The following is a 16212-nucleotide window of genomic DNA, read 5'->3' as shown; positions in this document are numbered from 1 at the left end:
TGCAAAAAAATATAAAAAGGAGTCTAGTTTGGAAAAATAGAGTAGAGTCTGGAAAAATATCCTTTAAAGGCCTCCAGAAGAAGTCATAGGTAGCTCGACGGTCCGAATGTCACCATCCCCGGAGACTCCCACCCGCTCCTGCCAGGCTGGCCTCACCCCGTGTGCTGCCTGAGTGGGGGCCCTGTGCACCTGCCACGCCCAGCTCTCAGCTGCTGGACCTCACAGCACCACCCTGAGTGGCGTCTGTGAGCGACGTGTATGTGTTTGTTCCAGGGGTGTTTGCAGACGTCACCTCTGCCCCTGCTCCAAGTTCCCCCTGCCTCATGCCCCTGTGTTTCTGTGGTTCTGATCCCGATTCCTGTCAAGGACCACGGTGGAAAATCCATTCTCTTGCTGTGGGAAAATATCTGCAAGTCATCATTGCTCAGCATGTTCTGGGGAGTTTTGAGGCCCTACATACAGCCCCGCAGGAGGGAGGCTCCTCCATGAAGCCCTGGCTGGCCGGAGCTGACGCTCAGAGGAATATGTTGAATCCGTGACTCAAGTCGTCACCTGTTGTTGTTGTTGTTGTGGTTGTTAAGTAGAAGCTTTGTTGAGAGATGATTCACGCACCATTCACCTGTTTAAAGTTTGCAGTTCAGGGGTTTTTGGTATATTCACAGTGTCGTGCAGGGATCAGCACAATCCATTTAGAACATTTTCCTCAGCTCAAAGGGAAACCCTGCCTCACTTAGCCCTCACCTGAGACCCCTCCCCAGCCCCTTTTTGCAGCCATAAATCTACTTTGTGTCTCTCTTGATTTGCCTGTTCTGGATATTTAATGGAAATGAAATGGTGTGTGGCCTTCTGTGTCTGGCTTTGTTCACTCAGCAGTTTTCAAGGCTCTTCTGCGTGGTTCTGTCTGGCTTCGTCCGATGTGCATGTTTTCAAGGCTCCTCTGTGTAGTGGCCTGTGTCTGTTCTTCAAGCCTTTTCATGGCCACATAATATTCCACTGTGGGAATGGACCGTGTTATGTTTATCCATTCATTCATCAATGGACTTGTCAACTGTTCCACCTTTTGCCTGTTATGAATAAAGTGCTAGGTGTGTCCTGTACAAGGTTTTCTGTGGGCTTTTGTGTCTTCATTTCTCGTGGGTATCCGCATGCCTACACGTGGAACTGCTGGGCCACGTGGTGATTCCTGTACGTGACGTTGTGAGGACCTGCCGACCTGCTCCCCAGGAAGGGTACTGTGTTGCACTCTTACCAGCAAGGTTCCAGGGTTCTAATTTCTTCCCATCCTTGCCAATATTATCTGACCTTTTTTTTGTTTGTTTTTTTTTGTTTTTGAGATAGGGTCTTACTCTGTCTCCCAAGCTGGAGCACGGTGGCTAGATCACAGCACACCACAGTCTCAACCTCACAGGCTCAAGTGTTCCTCCCACCTCTCAGCCTCCTGAGTAGCTGGGACCACAGGCACGAGCCACCACACTCAGCCAATTTTGTTTTAATTTAATTTTTTGTCCTGCTGTGTTGCCCAGGCTGGTCTTGAACGCCTGTTCTCAAGAGATCTTCCCATCTTAGCCTCCCAAAATATTGGGACTACAGGCGTGAGCCACGGTGTCTGGCCTGACTTTTTATTTCCAGCCATCCCAGTGGGTGTGTGATGGAATCGTGGCGTGTAGTGGAATCGTGGTGTGTGGTAGACTCGTGTTGTGTTTTGCATTTCCCTAGTGATGAGTGATGTTGAGCATCTCTTCATGTGCATCTTGGCCATTTATACGTCTTCTTTGGACAAATGTCTAGTAAGATTTTTTGTCCATTTTTATATTGAGTAACAGTATTAATCTTTTTATTATCAGATATATAGGTTGCAAATTTTTTTTTTTTTTTGAGACAGAATCTTGTTCTGTTGCCGAGGCTGGAGTGCAGTGGCATGATCTGAGCTCATTGCAACCTCCGCCTCCTGGGTTCAAGCGATTCTCCTGCTTCAACCTACTGAGTAGCTGGGATTACAGGCATGCACCACCACGCCTGTCTAATTTTTGTATTTTTAGTAGAGGGGTTTCACCAAGTTGGTCTCAAACTCCCGACCTCAGGTGATCTGCCCGCCTCGGCCTCCCACAGTGCTGGGATTACAGGTGTGAGCCGCCGCACTCGGCCTGAAGTGCTGACATTTTAATTTTGATGAGTCCAACTTATTTTGTTGCTTGTGCTTTTGGTTTTGTATTTAAGAACCTATTGCCAAATCTGAGATCATGCAGATTTTCTTCTAAGAATTTTATAGATTTAGTTCTAACGTCATTGATCCATTTTGAGCCTCTCCTTGTCTTTGAGAGATGGAAATACTGCCGCCCCAGAAGCCTCTGACTCTCAGGCCCTCAGCCCTGGAACCGGGCCTGGAAACAGGTCTGCAGCCCCTCATCCAGGGAGGGCAACCCCCGTTGTTCTGAGTTGAGCCATCCTCCACCACCGCCATGGGGCCTGGGTTGGCATGAAAGGCCGGGCTCGGCGGAGGCTGTTGCATTGCTGGGGCAGGTGCCCGGCCCCCAGGGTGGGCTGGGCTCGATGCTGCTCTGTAGCTCAGGCTACATTTACGTCGTAAATTTGTCTCCTGTCCCACTTGGAGAGTCTGGGAACGACCCATGTGTCTTCTGACGTGTGTCCCTCTGTCCCCAGATGCGGACCTGTCCGTCACCGAAGCCAGCAGCTCTGACAGCCGAGGAGAGAGGGCCGAGCTCTATGCACAGGTGGAGGAGGGTCTCCTGGGAGGAGAAGCCAGCTATCTGGGCCCTCCCCTCACTCCGGAGAAGGACGACGCCCTGCACCAGGCCACCGCGGTGGCCAACCTGCGCGCCGCACTCATGAGTAAGAACAGCCTGCTGTCGCTCAAGGCCGACGTGCTGGGGGATGACGGTTCCCTGCTGTTCGAGTACCTGCCCAGAGGGGCCCACTCGCTGTCCCGTAAGTGCAGGCCCTGGGGGCCGCTTGGCTTTGGTGTGGTTTCGAAGGCTGAGAGTTGCAGGTCCTGGGCCAGGATGAGATGAGGCTGAGGGTCTGTCCCTGCGGCTCGGCCGCCCGCCGGCCTCCCTGTTCCGGGAGGTGGTGGGGCGGCGTCGCAGCCAGGACGGGCCTCTCGGGTCCACGGGGAGCTGGCTCTAGAGTGAGGAGGGAATGGACGCGGCTGTGAGGGCGGCGCGGCGCGGCGGGCGGGGGAGTAGCCGAGTGCTCGCTGGAATGTTTCTCACCCGAGTCGCTGGGCCGAATGGGGGAGCCCGCCCGGGTTGCGCAGGCTCGGCGCGGGGGCCGGGGGTCTTTGTGCTCCAGAGACGGGCTCAGGCGCCCCCTGCCGGCCGCTCTGTGCGGAGGCTCGTTTCACGCACGGGAAATGGGGACGGCGATTGCACTTGGGGGCCTCACCTTGTGTTGCCTTCGCTGGGTAATGCTGGTGGCGTGTGACTTTTAAAGATGCGTCGGGTGTTGTGTTTAAAACGTAAACGTCCCCTGCCGAATCCAACCGACGACGCCGCTGCTGAGATGTGGCCAGAGGTTCAGTCCCTGCTGCGTGCGGGGCTCGCCCCAGACTGACCGACTTCCTGACAAGACGCGGGCGCTCGGCTTTAAGAGTTTAAAAAAAAAAAAAAAAAAAAAAAGCAAAGGGGCCGGGCGCGGTGGCTCACGCCTGTAATCCCAGCACTTTGGGAGGCCGAGGCGGGCGGATCACGAGGTCAGGAGATCGAGACCATCCTGGCTAACACGGTGAAACCCCGTCTCTACTAAAAATACGAAAAACTAGCCGGGCGAGGTGGCGGCGCCTGTAGTCCCAGCTCCTCGGGAGGCTGAGGCAGGAGAATGGCGGGAACCCGGGAGGCGGAGCTTGCAGTGAGCTGAGATCGCGCCACTCACTCCAGGCTGGGTAACAGAGCCAGATTCCGTCTCAAAAAAAAAAAACAAAAACAAAAACAAAAAAAAAAAAACACGAGAAACCCACCGCAGCCAGCCCCCAGCCAGCTGCCTTCTGGTCTTGTGCTCACGTGAGGCCCCTGGGCAAGGCCCGGTGCTGGCACCTAGTGCATAGTTGGTGCTCAGCGTGCGACTGAGAGAGTGAGGTGCGTCCCGTTTCTCTCCGGGGGAGGAGGCAGCGAGTTCGGAGTGTGAGAGGCTCCCACCTCCGTGGCTGGCGTCCAGGCGTGATGAGTGGTGTGGACCCATTGTTTCCTAAGTATTGAGTGAAGCGAAGGAAACGTGCCAGCCGTCCTTGATGCTGGGATTTGGGAAGTGTCTGTTTCTTTACGCTGCTCTAAAAAACAGTATTTTTACAACTTTGTTTCCATGAGCACTAAAATATCCTTTCGAATTTTCGCGTTGGTGTGAGCACTGATGCCAACTGTTTGTGGGTAATAAAGACTACATGTGGAAAGTGGTGTTCACCTTCCCTTTATTCTGCGTACTCAGCACGGAGCTGCGGGCCGAGGGGTCTTGGCCCTGAAAGTGAGGCCCAGGGCTGAGCGCTGCACAGATGGACAAGCTGCGGGCTGGGCTTTCGCAGACGTCCTGAGGCCGCACTTCCCACATCTGAAAAACAGGGCTGGGGGGTGCTACTTACACAGCTGTTGTGAATTCAAACAAAATAGTGTTTCTAAAATATCGAACACAGTGCAGGCAGAGCGTTTGTGATTTATGCTCCAAAATGTTGGCCCCGTCCCCTCTTGAATGCAAAAGTGTACTTGTTAGCAGAAATGGTTGGATTTGACCAAACCCTGGGGTACTGGGACCTTTCCAGGAAGCGGTGACAGGGCATGTAGGCATCCTGCAGCCGGCCAGATGGAGTGCTGGACACATTTCGTGGGCATCAGGAGGGACAGGCTGGGTGCGGCCAGCAGCGCATGCCCGTGGGTGTGGTCGGAGGGGGATCCCGGGCCTCCCTCACCGCCCTCCCCTCTGACCACCTTTTCACATGGGGGGCTTGGGTGCTGTTTCCTCTGGATGCTCTCAGACCGTCGTATACACTCAGGGCAGGGACCCCGACACACCCAGTTCCTGAGCGGCACTGCAGGTATGGCTGGTGCGTCTTGGTCGTTCAGAATGACTGTGGGAGCCTGGGCAACGTGGCGAAACCCCGTCCTTACAAGAAATTAGCCAAGCATGATGGCGCCTGTGCTATGGTTTCAGCTACTCAGGAGGCTGAGATGGAAGGATCGCTTGAGCCCAGGAGGTCGAGGCTGCAGTGAGCCGTGATTGCATCACTGCCCTCCAGCCTGGGCCACAGAGTGAGACCCTGTCTTTAAAAAAAAAAGCTGTTGGACTTGGGGGAAGTGATTTGTTTGTGCTTTTTCTACTGTTTCTGCGTCTTGACAGCCTTCCCTGGGTGTGGCTTCATCCGTGAAACCTTTGTTGGTGTGTGTGCAGCAGATGGGGCCGGAGGGCACGGCTTCCCCCCAGACGTCCATTTCACCCGCGGCAGCTGGGCCATGGCCCCCGGTGCCAGTGTCTGACCTTGGGGAGCACACACCCCAGCTCGGCCTCTGCGGCCCTGGCAGTTTCTCCCCTTCCTCCTCAGGGCCTTTCTGTTCTGGGCCTCTCCTTTCAGGAAGGGAGCCCCTGAGCGCGTGGGGGGGAATGGCCGCGGAGCCCGAGGCTGGGACCTTGAATGGTTCTGGCTTCTTCCCAGGGCCTCTCCCTGCAGTGAGAGTGCTGTGTCCTCTGCATCCTGAGTGTGTCCTAAATCCTGGAGGTGGGGTGAGGGCACACCCGGCACTCCTGGGTGTGTTTGTGTGTGGGTGCATGCAGTTTTTTTTTTTTTTTTTTTTTAGAGACAGGGTCTCACTCTCTCGCTGAGGCTGGAGTGCAGTGGCACTATCTCGACTTGCTGCAGCCTCTGCCTCCCGGGCTCCAGCAGTTCTCCTACCTCAGTCTCCCAAGTAGCTGGGACTACAGGTGGGTGCCCCCACACCCCACTAATTTTTATATTTTTAGTAGAGACGGGGCTTCACCGTGTTGGCCAGGCTGGTCTCGAACCCCTGAGCTCAGGCGATCTGCCCACCTCAGCCTCCCAAAGTGATGGGATTACAGGCGTGAGCCACCGCACCTGGTCCCATCTCACTCGATTTTTAGTACAGCTGTGACTAATTCCAGGTGAAGTTGGCTGGTGGGTCTTTTGTTATTTCTCTTAAGTTCTAGCCTCCTTTTTAATATTCTAAATTTTCCATCTCTCTTGTAAGAATTTGCCCTTTTGGGCCAGGTGTGATGGTTCACACCTGTAATCCCAGCACTTTGGGAGGCTGAGGCAGGTGGATCACGTGAGGTCAGGAGTTTGAGACCAGCCTGGCCAACATAGCAAAACCCTGTCTTTACTAAAAATATAAAAAATTACCCAGGTGTGGTGACAGGCACCTGTAATCCCAGCTACTTGGGAGGCTGAGGCAGGAGAATCGCTTGAACCCAGAAGGAGAAGGTTGCAGTGAGCCGAGGTCACGCCATTGAGCTCCAACCTGGGCAACAGGACCAAAACTCAGTCGGGGCGGGGCGGGGGGGAGAATTTTCCCTTTTGTTTTCTGTAAATACGGTTTAGAAGTTGTCAGCATCCTTTGCTTGTCAGGCTGTGAACTGGATGACCCAGACGCCTGCCCAGCAGACAGAGAGGCCCTAGAACTCGGCAGGGGACAGGTTATTTTAAAACATAATTTTCTGGCATTCTGCGTGGCTCCTCCCTGTTTCCATCATGCACTGAGGTAAATAATAGAAATACTTAGAAAAAAACTTGGATTTTCCAAAGTTCTGTGGTCCTCCCTCACTGTCATAGGCATTCGGTCCCCGACAGGTGGTCCCACAGAATCCTCACGGAAGTAAACCATGGACACTGGCGCCTGCGTCCAGGGAAGCCTCAGCCGAGGCGCCTCCGTGTGATTTGAACGTGGGGTCCAGGGGCCTGGCCTCTGTGGGGGCTGCCATGGGGGCTGCCGTGGAGGAGGAACTCCTCAGAGTTCATGGCGCAGCCCCGCTCGCTGGTACCTGGGTGGACACCGATCGGGGGAGAGAACTGAACTTCGGGGTCTGACACCGTCTGTTGATCTGACGCGTTTAACACATGGACTTCTAATTCTCTCAACACTGTGCGGGAGCAGCAGGCCCGGTGGGACCCCATCGCACCCCTCTCTCCCTCCCCGCCTTCTGGAGGGGCATGGACGCAGAGCCGTGTCCTCCCATTGCTGAATGTGGGGGTGACTGTGGGTTCGGCGAGAGGGGGCAGCTCACTGTGGCTTGTGGCGTGGCCCCCCTATCCTGTAGCTCTGGAAATTCGACCCTGAGCCCCGGGGGCCGCCTGCTCCTCTCTGCTCCATCAGAAAAGACAAGAGCGGCCTTGGCTGGGCGAGGGCCCCCGGTACCCTGCCCTCAGAGCGGAGGGAATGCAGCTTCAAGTCAGGAGAGCTCCGAAGAGGGCCTGGGAGGGCAAGTGGCCCCTGCTGTGGTCCTAGGGGCCCCTGCTGTGGTTCTAGGGGCCCCTGCTGTGGTTCTAGGGGTGTGGCTGCTCTGCCAGGCGTGGCTGGTCCTGACTTGCGACCTCCTCGTGACGTGGCCCCTGCTGTGGTTCTAGGGGCGTGGCTGCTGTGCCGGGCATGGCCGGTCCTGACTTGCGACCTCCTCTGTGTGCTGGTTGCAGGCGATGAGCATTTCCAGGGCTGGGCCTCTTGTTAGCGTGGTCTCTAGGGTGTCCCGTCGAACGCATCTCCCAGTGGCCTGGTGTGCTGTGCAGGAAACAGGGAGACACGGCGGTCCTCACTGTGTATCCACTGCAGCTTTGTGGCGTGGGGTGCTGGGGTGGGGATCCCACCACCTGCCCGGTTCTCCTCATCATGAATGCACCATGGTTGAACAAATACAGCCCGGCCATGGCAATTTTGCACAAGAATGGGATGGTGGTCACAGATTTCTGAATTTAGAGAACCATTAAATATGCAGGCAGCAGGCACAGAGCAGCCGACACTCAGAGGGCCTTTGGGGATGGTTCTGGAACATTCTAGAAAAACTGAACTAGTTTCCTTGGATTTGTAGGACCAATAACCTTGGCTTGGCTGTTAAATTAAACAGATGGCAGTTTCGTTAGTAGACCACCAATCTCTGACATCCCTTTCAGAGGACTTGCTGTACTTCTCATTTGATTCCGTTGAACTTTGCTCTGCTTACTTTTATTCCTTTTTCAGCATTTCAGCAGTAGGCTGGCCTCCTCCCTGTTAATAGTCATTGTTCACCCAGTAGAAACCATGAAAAGTGTCATTTAGGCTGTCATCAGAACATGGCTGCCCACAAGTTGTGCTGGGCTGGCGCTGACCTGGGGCCTTGAGGTGTGCGCTGCCTTCATGTCTGCAAACAGCACAAAGATGCCGACTTCACACAGACAAGAAGAGGATGTGCCGCTGGCTGGCCGACGGCCGGGGACAGGAGGCTGTGAGCCCCACATCAGCCGTGCCTGGAAATGTGGGACGCGGCCTGTGGAGTGTTGCCGGTGTAACCCCCCTCACTCTTTTAAAGAGTCAAGGATTCTAGGGACAGCCATGGCGGTGCGGTCCCGCCTCCCGTGAAGCTCATCCCAGCTCCCTGCAGTCCCCTCCTGGGGGCACTGCTTCCAGCCGGCTAGTTACTGGAGAAGGTGGCTGAGCCCAGGCATCAGGAGGCGTTTTGCAGAGAACAGTCTCAGCTTGTCTTTGTTTTGGTTGTGGTTTAAAGGCTGTTTCCCTCTGGTATTTAGAGGATGAATCGAGAACTTTACCTTGGTTCTGGATCGAGACTGGAATCGTGAACAGTTACCGACCAAAGGGATTTGGTGGACGTGCATTTTCAGGCAGCCCAGGCCGGCGCGCCTCGGTGTTCTCATCAGGAGAGCATTTCTGCAGTCCAGACGTGTTCACACTCCGACTCCGTCCACCAAAACCCTCTGTTGGAATCACTTGGCTCCCAGGAGAGAGACCCACCCTGGAGAAGTCACGGGTGGAGACCCCAGACATTCGGGGTCGGCCAGATGATCAAAGCACTTGAACACCTGCCTCCAGCGAGACCTCCGGGTCATCACCGGGCTCGCACCGCATACCGGGAAGATCATCGGTGCTTCTGGAACTCTCTAGAACCCAGCGGCTGGTACGCGTTCCCGTGGGTGAGACTCCTCCTTTCCTGTGTTCCCAGGGCCTGGGTCCCTTTGAGGGTCACTGATGGCAGAGCAGAAGCCCCTCCAGCCTCCACCCTCCACCCTCAGAGCCACAGGATGGGCTCTGGGGAACCGCCAGACCCAGCCCAGGGAGCCGGCGCTGCCTCCCCCAGCTCAGGTAAGACACCAGGGTGGCCAGCTTTGTCTGGGGCAGCTGGGCCAAACACTGGGGGCGCGGTGACCCTGACACCCATGTGCTCGTGGCCACGACCCAGATGAGCCTGGGCACCTCCAAGGAGGCTCTTTGGTGGCACCTGCTCTCCATGTGCCCTTCTCTCCCACCCTCAACTCACCCAGGTACAGAGAAAACCCATTTTAGGTCAGCCGAGTTGTTCTCTTTTGCAGTAGTAATTGTTCCACTCCCATAGCAACAGGTTGCATGAAGTTGAATTGGTTTTTATATTTTGAGCAATTTTTTTTCCCCTAACGTAAAGACATTCAATTCATGTCGCAGTGGGTTGGAAACATCAGTTTCTAGAGCTCAGTGGTGGTGGCCGGTCCTTTCCAGGCCTGGTCACTGCCTATTTCTGGCCAAGCCCCGACTCAGAGGCCACTGCCCCAGCCGGAGCCGTGCAGAGCCCTGGTGGAAGGTGTTCTCCTTCCTGTGCCTGAAGTCGCAGGGTCTCTTCTGTAAAGAAAGGGCCATGGGGCGTGTTTGCCTCCTTGGAGAAAAAAAATTCTTTTTTTTTTTTTTTTTTTTTTTTTGAGACGGAGTCTCGCTCTGTCCCCCAGGTTGGAGTGCAGTGGCACAATCTCGGCTCACTGCAAGCTCCGCCTCCCGGGTTCACACCATTCTCCTGCCTCGGCCTCCTGAGTAGCTGGGACTACAGGCGCCCGCCACCACGCCTGGCTAATTTTTTGTATTTTTAGTAGAGATGGGGTTTCACCGTGTTAGCCAGGATGGTCTCGATCTCCTGACCTTGTGATCTGCCCGCCCCGGCCTCCCAAAGTGCTGGGATTACAGGCATGAGCCACAGCGCCCAGCTGAAAAAAAATTCTTTAACAAGAGCTCAACCCACTTTTTTTTTTTTTTTTTTTTTGAGATGGAGTCTGGCTTTGTCGCCCAGGCTGGAGTGCAGTGGCGCAATCTTGGCTCACTGCAAGCTCCACCTCTGGGATTCAAGCGATTCTTCTACCTCAGCCTCCCAAGTAGCTGGGACTACAGTTGCCCCGCCGCCACGCCCAGCTAATTTTTTGTATTTTTAGTAGAGACAGGGTTTCACCATGTTACCCAGGATGGTGTTGATCTCCTGACCCCATGATCCGCCCACCTCGGCCTCCCAAATTGCTGGGATGACAGGCATGAGCTGCCTCAGCCTCTCACAGTGCTAGGATCACAGGCGTGAGCCTCCTCGGCCTCCCAAAGTGGTGCCTGGCCTCAACCACACATTTTGGATTTTGAAATTAATTGCTATTGCTACACGAGTCATTTCTCACAGGATAGTGTTGGTGGTGGGCGTTAATGTTTTGTTAATGCATATTTTTTTTAGTGTCTCTTCATTGAAAATTAATTACAGTCTTCCTTTCCAGATGGCTGTTGACAGGCTGTCTTTGTAGCGACTGGACAATGTCCCAGGTGAGTAAGGGTGGCAGAGCATCCACCTAGAAGTCTTGCCGCGTTTATCCCATCCTGACGGTCTGTAACTTGTCTGTCTCTGGTTCTAGATGGACACTTCTCATGGCGTGGAGAGCTGGGCGGAGCAGTCCTCTTCCAGTGTTGGCTCCGCTGGCACCAGGGTGGGTTTCTGCAGGGCCTGTGGCCTGTCCAGGATGCCTGAGGAGTCTTCTTTCAGCCCAGGCCTGGATGGACTTGCCCAGCCCTGGGAGCAGCCAGTGTCAGGACGGCTTGGCCTCGCCTGGAGCTCCTTGGGTGCTGACAGCTTTACCCTGAGGCCAGCTAAGGAGCCCCGTGAAGCAAGTGACAAGCAAAGGCACCTGCTGGAAGTGGTTTGGGACAGAACTGTGGGTGCCTCTGGTCTGTGTGCTGGAGCCAGCGTTTGCATTTGCCTCGATGCTGCAGCCAGGGCTTTGATGACCAGGTCCCGGTGGCCGGCTAGGTGCAGCTGCCCATGCGCGAGAACTCTCAAGTGTGTTGGAGCAGGGGGGAGCTGGGTGACTGCACAGCCGTGTCTGGGAGGGGACGTCTGTGGAGAGCTGTGACCGGGAGCCGGTGTGTGCCTTTCTGTGGTCATTTCTCGAGTCCTCTGCCGGCCACTGCCAGGTGAAGGCGTCTCCGTGCCCAGCTGGTGGGCAGGTGGGGCAGGTGGACCTCCAGCTTCTGCCTGATGGGGTTCAGATGACCGAGATCCCACGGGATTGCCAACATGTGGGGACGGGGGCTTTCGGGGACAGGAAAACATGCCCCCATCCATGGGAAGTGGAGCCACACAGCTCTAACCCAGCGACTTTCTAGGAAGATCTAAGGACACAGCCTGCCATGGCGTCCTTGGTGGTGTGTGCCTGGCGTGTGCGCGGCGCTCTACGTGTTGGCGTGGAATCACAGGAATGTGCTGCTTTTCAGAAAGAGCGCCCCGCGGTGCCCTCGCCCGTCCTCGTCAGACGAATTAGGTTCAATGTCAGCTTTTGGCCGGGCGCGGTGGCTCAAGCCTGTAATCCCAGCACTTTGGGAGGCCGAGATGGGCGGATCACGAGGTCAGGAGATCGAGACCATCCTGGTTAACACGGTGAAACCCCGTCTCTATTAAGAAATAAAAAAAAAACTAGCCGGGCGAGGTGGCGGGCGCCTGTAGTCCCAGCTACTTGGGAGGCTGAGGCCGGAGAATGGCGTGAACCCAGGAGGCGGAGCTTGCAGTGAGCTGAGATCCGGCCACTGCACTCCAGCCTGGGTGACAGAGCGAGACTCCGTCTCAAAAAAAAAAAAAAAAAAAAAAAAAAAAAGTCAGCTTTCTATTCAGAGCAGGTGGTTGTGGACTTGTTGAGCTCCGGGGACCCAGAGCAGCAGGTGGGCTCAGGAGGGAAACAGGCATCCCCCATTCCAGATTCTGGAATCACCAGAAGTGCCATCTGGCAGGGAAAGTGGCGTGTCGGGGGAGCCCACTCCCAGACCAGAGACGTGTCCCGCAATCTGCCCAACAGCCCATCCCCTTTCCGGAAGGTCCCCATCTTCACTCAGCCAGTCTCGTCTGCTGGAGCCTCCCCTAGTTGCTCAAATCTTTATTCCTGAGATGAGTTTCTGAAGATGGAGAAAAGTGAGATTTCTAGCGAGGTTTGGGGCATTTTACCAAAGGTGACTTGCGCTCTGCTGGCGTCTGCGAGAGTCGGGAGAGCAGTCCACACAGGCCGCGCCTTCCGAGCTGCCAGACACCTCTTTATGCAAATGCCTGTTGGAACTGTAATGTCAGTCGTAGAGAAAATGAAGCTTTTCTTTTTTTATTGGTCAAAATGGGATCTCTTGGCCGGGCGTGGTGGCTCATGCCTAAAATCCCAGCACTTTGGGAGGCCGAGGCAGGCGGATCACCTGAGGTCAGGAGTTCAAGGCCAGCCTGGCCAACATGGTGAAACCCTGTCTCGACTAAAAATAGAAAAATTACCCGGGGCTTGGTGGCGGGCGCCTGTAATCCCAGCTATTCAAGAGGCTGAGGCAGGAGAATCGCTTGAACCCGGGAGGCAGAGGTTACATTGAGTGGAGATCACGCCACTGCTCTCCAGTCTGGGCAACAGGAGTGAAACTCCCTCTCAAAAAAACAAAAAGAAGATCTCTCAGCTGTTGGACCTGAGATGATATGTCTCAACCTGGGCACCGTGACAGAAGAAACGTGTGGCATCTGACTGTGAGATTAGTCCACGCCTAGGTTCTGCATTCATGGGTGGGGCACACCCTGCTGCTGTTGAAGCAGAGACATCAGAGGCTGCCCGACGACTTTGCCCTTTGCTCTCCAGGGTGAGCAGCAGGTGGGGCCAGCAGGGAGAGCGTTGTCTTGGGGGATTGATAAGGAGGCCTGGTTGTAGAGATTCTCTCCGCACCATTTTGCTGAAAGAGTTTGGTTAACTTTTTGAAAACAATTTAAAAAGCATAGACATGTGCCATAGAACCTAAAAAAAATATGTTCGTGGCAGATAGTAAAATGATAAAGGCTATAAGAACATTTTTAGGATAGATAGCAGTATGACTTTATCCTTACTTCTGACATTCTTTCCCCTGAAACTACACAGACATTGATTCAGCATATAAAGTTTTCAGGCCGGGTGCAGTGGCTCACGCCTGTAATCCCAATACTTTGGGAAGTTGTGGCAGGAGTACTGTTTAAGCCTGAGAGTTCAAGACCAGCCTGGGCAACACAGGGAGACCTTGTCTCTACAAAAAAATTTAAAATTAGCTGAGTGCGGTGCTGTACATGTGTGATCCCAGGTACTCGGAAAGCCAAGGAGGGAGGATCGCTTAGGCACAGGAGGTTGAGGCTGCAGTGAGCCGTGATTTCACCACTGCACTCCAGCTGGGCCACAGAGCAAGACCTTGCCCAAAAAACAAAAACAAAAGCAACACACACAAAGGTATTTTCAGCACATTCCCTTAAATATTTCTTCTCCTGTTTTGAAATATTATTGCTTAGAGATTAACTTCAAAGAGATTTTTAAAAAATGTATCAGTAAGTAACATTAGTCTTCCTTAAAAAGAGAATTTCAATAATAAAAGCCTGGTTCTTTCTTTAGGTCCCTTCATTGCCACAAAGCTCGCTTCCTGTCTACAAAATTCATTCTGGGTTTCTTGGCATATTCACCGTTTTCACAAAATGTGAATGGCCTCACAGACCTGGGTGCCCATCAGTATAGCAGTCCTGTGTGTCTGTGTGTGTCTGTAGAAATTAAGACCTCTGGTAATCCCAGCACTTTGAGAAGCTGAGGTTGGAGGATCGCTTGAGCCCAGGAGTTCAAGACCAGCCTGCGCAACCTGGTGAAACCTCATCTCTACAGTTACTCTGGAGGCTGAGGTGGAAGGATCACTTGAACCCAGGAGGTCGAGGCTGCAGTGACCCGTGATTGCACCACTTCACTCCAGCTGGGCCAGAGTGAGACCCTGTCTCAAAAAAGAAAAGAACCCCACACACGTAACCCATCCGGGAAGGGGGCCAGTGCAGGTGGGACAAGGCTGTGATCCTTGAGAGAAGAGAATACAGACGAGCTGCCCTTCACCCCAGCAGTGTTGCTGGCGTATTTCCCAAACCCTGGAACAGGAAGTGGAGCCTGAGCGGACGGCAGTGCACGGATACAGAGATTGTCCTTCAGGGTAGCCAGAGGAGCCAGGACTTGGGTAAAATCCCAAAAGGCAAGAAACAAACAGGAGGACCCCAACCTCTGCATACAACTGCCCCCCCACCCCAACCCTCTAAGCCACACACACACACATGCACACAGAGCAACACTGCAAGAACCAAGCAGAACAGCGCTGGGTGGGAGGCTACGCCACACGGCAGCACAGCAGCGATGTCCGTGGTCATGCACGTGAAGACACAGGCTGGAGGCCAAACCCCGGCAAGGTGAAGGAGATCCAGGAAACACCCTGGACTTTCAGGTGAGACCCCAGAGGGACCACATCTCCCGAAGAGGGACCACATCTCCCTGAAGAGGGACCACATCTCCCCGAAGAGGGACCACATCCCCCCGAAGAGGGACCACATCCTCCCGAAGAGTGACCACATCCCCCTGAAGAGGGACCACATCCTTCTGAAGAGGGACCGCATCCCCCCAAAGAGGGACCACATCCTTCTGAAGAGGGACCGCATCCCCCCAAAGAGGGACTACATCATTCTGAAGAGGGACCACATCCCCCCCGAGAGGGACCACATCCTTCTGAAGAGGGACCACATCCCCCCCAAGAGGGACCACATCCTTCTGAAGAGGGACCACATCCCCCGGAATAGGGACCACATCATCCTGAAGAGGGACCGCATCCCCCCAAAGAGGGACCACATCATCCTGAAGAGGGACCGCATCCCCTCCAGGAGGGACCACATCCTTCTGAAGAGGGACCACATCCCCCCGAAGAGGGACCACATCCTCCTGAAGACCCCCGAAGAGGGACCGCATCCCCCCGAAGAGGGACCACATCCTCCTGAGGAGGGACCGCACCCCGCTGAAGAGGGACCGCATCCTCCTGAAGAGGGACCACATCCCCCTGAAGCTTACTTCCTGCCCTTCACTCATTCCCCAGGAGTAAAACCAAAAACAGAATCAGACCAGTCCTAAAAGTTAAAATGAAGCCTTCATGGGATCAGAGGAATTCTCCAGAATCTACTTAGCAGAGACAAAAGCAAACCACCACCATTATAAAAGACAAACTTAAGTGTCTTTGGAAAAAGATGCCGATGTCTAAAGTGTGGCCTCCTTCCTTGATTTGCCATATCTAGCATCTACTAGGAAATTACAGGGCAGGTTAAATACAAGGGCCAAATGACTAAAACCACCCAGAAAAAACAGATATTGCAGTTATCAGGCAAGGACTTGAAGACATCTGTAACATATGCAAGAAAATTGAGGAAATGGGGCCGGGCGCGGTGGCTCAAGCCTGTAATCCCAGCACTTTGGGAGGCTGAGACAGGCAGATCACGAGGTCAGGAGATCGAGACCATCCTGGCTAACACAGTGAAACCCTGTCTCTACTAAGAAATACAAAAAACTAGCCGGGCGAGGTGGCGGGCGCCTGTAGTCCCAGCTACTCGGGAGGCTGAGGCTGGAGAATGGCGTGAACCTGGGAGGCGGAGCTTGCAGTGAGCTGAGATCCGGCCACTGCACTCCAGCCTGGGCTATAGAGCGAGACTCCGTCTCAAAAAAAAAAAAAAAAGAAAATTGAGGAAATGATGGATAAGATAGATTAAAAGATGGGAGACTTTCAAAAGAATTTGAATGTATAAAAAAGAAGTGGGCTGAGAACAGTGGCTCATGCCTATAATCCCAGCACTTCGGTAGGCTGAGACGAGCAGATCACCTGAGGTCAGGAGTTCGAGACCAACCTGGCTAACATGGTGAAACCTCATTTCTACTAAAAATACAAAAATTAGTTGGGTGTGATGGCA

The 16212-nt window shown here is 54.2% G+C and overlaps 1 protein-coding gene and 1 long non-coding RNA gene across 8 annotated transcripts in view; both read left to right on the top strand.

Annotated features, from left to right (window-relative positions):
• Positions 1 to 16212, top strand: part of ZBTB46 (zinc finger and BTB domain containing 46) — a 97770-nt gene that overhangs the window by 56405 nt on the left and 25153 nt on the right. For 2 of the 7 annotated variants that reach the window (XR_012419653.1, XR_012419652.1), the window contains exons 3-6: positions 2662 to 2946; positions 9160 to 9299; positions 10712 to 10757; positions 10847 to 12892. The exons of 1 other annotated variant lie outside the window; for it this stretch is intronic. Coding sequence is in view for 2 of the 6 variants with exons in the window: in XM_045364161.2 (XP_045220096.1) it covers positions 2662 to 2946 (285 nt within the window). In the remaining 4 variants the exon portion in view is untranslated. Of the gene's footprint in view, positions 1 to 2661; positions 2947 to 9159; positions 9300 to 10711; positions 10758 to 10846; positions 12893 to 16212 lie in introns of those variants that run through there. 4 more of the 7 variants (XM_045364161.2, XM_065523424.2, XR_012419655.1 and 1 more) reach the window with 3 other exon arrangements.
• On the top strand, positions 11972 to 14234 carry LOC141407962 (uncharacterized). Its single transcript, XR_012419661.1, has 2 exons — positions 11972 to 13082; positions 13853 to 14234. It is a non-coding gene; the product is annotated as an uncharacterized lncRNA (long non-coding RNA).

The sequence above is a fragment of the Macaca fascicularis genome, chromosome 10 (assembly GCF_037993035.2).
Source record: "Macaca fascicularis isolate 582-1 chromosome 10, T2T-MFA8v1.1".
In the NCBI taxonomy this organism is placed as follows: Eukaryota; Metazoa; Chordata; class Mammalia; order Primates; family Cercopithecidae; genus Macaca; species Macaca fascicularis.
The sequence above is the reverse complement of the archived record's forward strand: the minus strand, read 5'-3'. Positions and strand labels throughout refer to the sequence as shown.